Raw genomic sequence first — 5,000 nt, forward strand, 5'->3', positions numbered from 1 at the left:
TATAATGTTATAAACATTTGTAATATCAAAATAAGATAACTGGCCGTACTTGTAATAGGCTCATTGGTGACTTCGTACAAGTGTAGTCATCTATGTGTTAAAGCAATTGTTAAAGTAAACTCACTGTGGGCATGGCATGTACCTATGTGCCACGCCCGTTGGCATTGGGTTAATTGCATAAAAAAAAATCCTCAAAGAAAGGAGAAATCGGGTGAAATTACATTGGTCTCCTAAGTAGTTCCTTGTTGGCTAAGCAGTTTCAGAGCCATCTGTAAAGTTCACCAAAGTTGACAGTACATATATAAGGCAACAGTGGATTAAGATTTAAAAATTATTGTAAAAAAATAACAGTCCCTCAAAGGTAACCTCATTAACTAAAAAGTCAGTGATGCTGCAAGTAGAAGTGTAGAGAGTGAAGCAAATTTATGAATCCTTTGCTCCAATTTTTTCCCACGTGCGGCTAACTAAGTGTACCAATAGGCATATGAATTGGTATGGTGCTGGAATGTCCAGTTGTGAGCAATTTAAACCTGTACACCTTCAAAGCTAAAAGCGTGGCTCATATAGGCTTTAGCCATTGGAAAGTAATTAATCTTTTAATAATCTTTCAGGCAATGATTGGAGTGGTAGGGTATAAGTGGCGAATAAGCAAAGAAGGTTATTTTTTTAGTAGAACGACTAGTTATTGTGTGCCTTTTTTATTGCTTAACATTTGATTGTATTTCTCAAATTTTTGCCACAGGAATGGGATTTTTTTAGGTGGGGAAATGGTAATAATGCCCCTGGATTGGAATATAGTGGAAGATTACTGTTATATTCCAAAGATATCAAAGGTGTGAATATGAAAGATGCGCATTTCTGATGTTTAGATTTTTTACTTTAAATGATAAGCTTTTAATAATTTACAGATGATGATATCTTCTGTGTGACTAAAAATAAAAAACACATCAAGAAAGAAGAGCCAGCAGCATTACCCAAACCAACCACACCAAAATTAAAACCTGTGGCTCCTTCAGATTTTTTTGGAACTTCACCATTGGTCAGAAAAGAGGACAGGAAACCATCATTAAAAAGAAAAAAAGTAAGTCAAATTTCTTCATCTGTTTTGTTATGAGTTATGTTGTATCCTAATCGACCATTATTAATGCCAAAAGTCTAATGATCAGCAAATTATTTTAGTTTAGATTATTTTAGTTATAGATGCATTAAAGATGCACTCGAGCAGCAGCAAAAGCTGATGATGTGATACATTATATATAGTACCACTAGGCTTATTTTTAAAAATGATTTAGAATTCTAGCTTTCATTAATGTTACTTAACCTTAATTCTTGTAGTGTTGCCACCATTAGTCATCATGGATTTTAGGATTCCATTTTCAATTTTAACTGAATGTTTCAGAGCAGAGACAGCAATATAGATGATAACAGTGATGATGACTTTGAGAAAACTCTGGAGCAGCTTGACAAGCAGCAGCAGCATGCATCCAAGAGACCAAAACAGGAGACCAAGTCTCCCTCAGCGAATGAGACAAAGCCAAAGCCAAATGAAAATAGCCCTCCAAATAAGGACAGTCCAAAGGGAGGTCTAGCAAGTAAATTGTCAGCTAAACTAAAAGAGAGCACTGACATAAAAACAATAAAGGAAGAAAAAACAACACCACAAAAAGATGGCGGACAAAAAGATAAGGAAAAATTGCATAGCCATGAAAAGAAAAAGAAATACAAAGCTGAGAAGCATGAAGATATACAATCTCCAAATGTTAAGAAGGAAAAAAGAACCCCTGAGAAGGATAAGAATGTAATTGCAGAGAAAAAGGAGAAAATAAGTCCCAAGAAGGAGAAAATTACACCTAAAAAAGAGAAAGGCAATCCATCAGACACAGAAGCATTATCAGAAGTAAAAAAGAAAACCCCTAAAAAGAGTGAGACAAGTGAAAGTGAAGAAGTTGGATCCACCCCCCAGACAGAGGAAAAGAAGAAAAATTCAAAGGCAGCTTATCTTAAGTTTTTGCAGAGATCTGGGCCCAGTAATCCAGGCAGCAAAGAGATTCCTCAGGTGATACCTTGATATATTTTTTGAGCATTGTTTAATTTGTTGAGGAAACTATCTACTCTTAAGAGTATTCATGAAATATTATGCTTGAAATGCATATGTCTACTTTAGCAGTTTTACTTGAAGTCTTAGTTTTATACTTATACCTGCTCTTAGTTCATACCTAAAGAAATCTTTCCAATATATGTAAAATGTACTTTGTTGCAGGGGGAGCCAGACTGTCTGCAGGGCCTTGTGTTTGTGCTTAGTGGTGTATATGAAAGCCTGGATAGGGAGGAAGCCTCAGAGTTAATTAAAAGACATGGTGGCAAAGTCACAACGTCTGTCAGCCGCAATACATCCTATCTTGTCATAGGTAATGAAGCTGGGGAAAGCAAAATAAAAAAGGTAAGGTTTACATTTTGTTCCGATTTGAACTTGGAGAAATCAACAGTAAGCAAGATGATCTACAAGATTGATTCACGATTGACCTAGGACACCCGTGTAAAGATTTATTCACAGAATATGCTTTGAAAAATACCTATAAAGTAACGCTTAGAATTTATCTTAAATACTCCATTTATCTGGGAGTACAAATTAGTTGATATAATTTCATCAAGTCTTTCTCACAAATTGAGAATGCTGTGTAAAATTTTCTTTTTTTTCTTTTTTAGGCAGAACAATTAGGCACAAAACGCTTGGATGAAGATGGATTATTAGACCTTATTCGTACACGCCCAGGAAAAGGATCTAATGAGAAAACTTCCAAGGAAGGTATGACACCTATCTGCTCAAGATTGTAAATATTTTAAAATATTTGAATTGGACCATCCAAAGTTATGACCAGTTTACTGAGATGTATTTCCTTTTGACTAAATTTGTCTCTTCTATTACAAGAAACACCTAGCAAACTTAAAGCATTTGCAAAAGAAAGCAAAGGAAGCACACTTGAGAAATCTTTGGTAAGCAGTCCAGTGTCCAAGAACCCAGCTTCTAAATCTGCGGCAAGTGCATCTAAAACACCCAGTCCAGGGAGGCCACTCTCTCAGAACACCCCTAAATCACAGGTAAATTAATTTACCATTTTCGAGATTTGTTAGATTTTCCCACTTCTTACAGCTTGCCAGTATCCTCAACCTGTTCAAATTTACTGACATGAAATAAGAGGTTGAATTTGATGTTTACCACAGTATAAAATTTTCATGGTAATCAGTTACCAGGAATAAAAATTAATTTAACCTGATAGAAATAGAATATTTCCTCCTCCTATTATGTTTATTATTAATTTGATTATGTAGGTTATCTGGGTACTGGAAACTGATATGAAATCACAAGATGACATGATTACATGCCGTGTTCAGTGTTACTTAAGTTTATGAATTGTATTTACCCAGAGATGGCTATACAAGTTCTTAGTCACCAAGGAATATCTCACATCACTTGTTTATGTTTTTCTTTTATTTCTGGAAAGATTCTTTTATGCTAGTTTATTACCATTATTATTAGTATTTGAATGACATTATGATTATCATATGACAACAATAATAACAGTATTATTGTTGATTGTATCAGCATTATAGCATAAACAAAAACATACAAGGAATGGGTTGAAATCGGGTGTGGTTATTAGAGCTTACTAATTCACTCCTTGGTGGATGAGTACTTGTGGGCCATTATGTGCAACAAAATTCATAAAAGACTGCAGTGGACAGTACATAACCTCACAGCCATTGATTTAAACTTGATGTACTTGGAAGTAGCTTCAGCCTTTGTAAATAGCATTCCCAGAGTTAATTATTTAGGAAAGAATTACTGGGGTCTAGATCAGAGTCAGTAGAAAGTATAAAGCTTTAAGAAAGCATAGCTTAATCAGCCTTTTTTGTTGTTACTAGTTCATTATTATGTCATTTTTGTACCTGCTATGTTCAGACATGTTTAGTAAATGCCTTCTGTCATTAATTTATTAAAATCATCAGGCAAGTTGCAGTCCATCCTCTACTAGCTCATCCCCAAAGACTCAACCATTATCTTCTCAAGAGCTGAGTGGGAAATCTGGGGAGACACTCATGTGGGTGGACAAATATAAACCAGCTAGTCTTAAGAACATCATTGGACAGCAGTCAGAAAAGTCCAATGTGAAGAAATTACTTTTTTGGCTACAAAATTGGCATAAAAAACAGTCTGGGGACAAAAAACTACAAAGACCAAGTAAGTTTTTTTTCTGTAAAAGAAATGAGCACCATTCCCTATAGAAAAATAATGCTTTATTTTACATTTTGTGTCTCCAAATTACTTGTAAGTAAATCAGATTATAAAGGAGAACATATTTTAGTAAGCATTTTTTCTTGTAGGTCCTTGGGCTAAAGATGATAATGGTGCTTTTTTCAAAGCTGCCCTTTTATCAGGCCCTCCAGGAGTTGGTGAGTAAGCTTTTATGTATCAGAATATGGCCTGCATGGATTTGCTTAATGAATAATAAGAGACACTACTTGCAAGATTAGTGCTCTGATTTGGAGGGACAGTAGGTTGATATAATTTTTAGTTCTAGAATTCCAGCATATTTAAAATTAGATTATATTCTTTACCTAGGTAAAACAACAACAGCACACATGGTCTGCAAAGAAGCAGGTTTTGACTTTATTGAGCTTAATGCATCTGATGCTCGCTCCAAGCGCACTTTGGATGAAGTTGTTTCTGAACTTCTTTCAAACAAAACTTTAGCTGGTTTCACTAAGAGTAAGTATAATTTTATAAAATGTGTTATGAAGGATTATATGATACTGCATGTATATCTCAGGTTCATGCCTTAGTCTATTTCTTCTGCACATATTGACTACATAAGTGAAATTGGAATAACATTATAGAGGGGAAAAGATGCATGAAAATGTTCTGGTAGGATTGTGTTATCTCAACCAGAAAAAGGAAAGACATGACTAATGTCTTTGTTAATTTATATAGTAGGATTAAT

At 34.7% G+C, this 5,000-nt stretch overlaps 1 protein-coding gene across 1 annotated transcript in view; it reads left to right on the forward strand.

Annotated features, from left to right (window-relative positions):
* Nucleotides 1-5,000, forward strand: part of LOC125045118 (replication factor C subunit 1-like) — a 23,478-nt gene that overhangs the window by 4,791 nt on the left and 13,687 nt on the right. Inside the window, exons 3-10 of the mRNA XM_047642231.1 lie at nucleotides 909-1,081; nucleotides 1,400-2,056; nucleotides 2,261-2,440; nucleotides 2,707-2,806; nucleotides 2,930-3,099; nucleotides 4,009-4,240; nucleotides 4,384-4,452; nucleotides 4,622-4,768. Of these exons, the coding sequence (XP_047498187.1) occupies nucleotides 909-1,081; nucleotides 1,400-2,056; nucleotides 2,261-2,440; nucleotides 2,707-2,806; nucleotides 2,930-3,099; nucleotides 4,009-4,240; nucleotides 4,384-4,452; nucleotides 4,622-4,768 (1,728 nt within the window). The remainder of the gene's footprint in view (nucleotides 1-908; nucleotides 1,082-1,399; nucleotides 2,057-2,260; nucleotides 2,441-2,706; nucleotides 2,807-2,929; nucleotides 3,100-4,008; nucleotides 4,241-4,383; nucleotides 4,453-4,621; nucleotides 4,769-5,000) is intronic.

Source organism: Penaeus chinensis, chromosome 36 (genome assembly GCF_019202785.1).
Source record: "Penaeus chinensis breed Huanghai No. 1 chromosome 36, ASM1920278v2, whole genome shotgun sequence".
In the NCBI taxonomy this organism is placed as follows: Eukaryota; Metazoa; Arthropoda; class Malacostraca; order Decapoda; family Penaeidae; genus Penaeus; species Penaeus chinensis.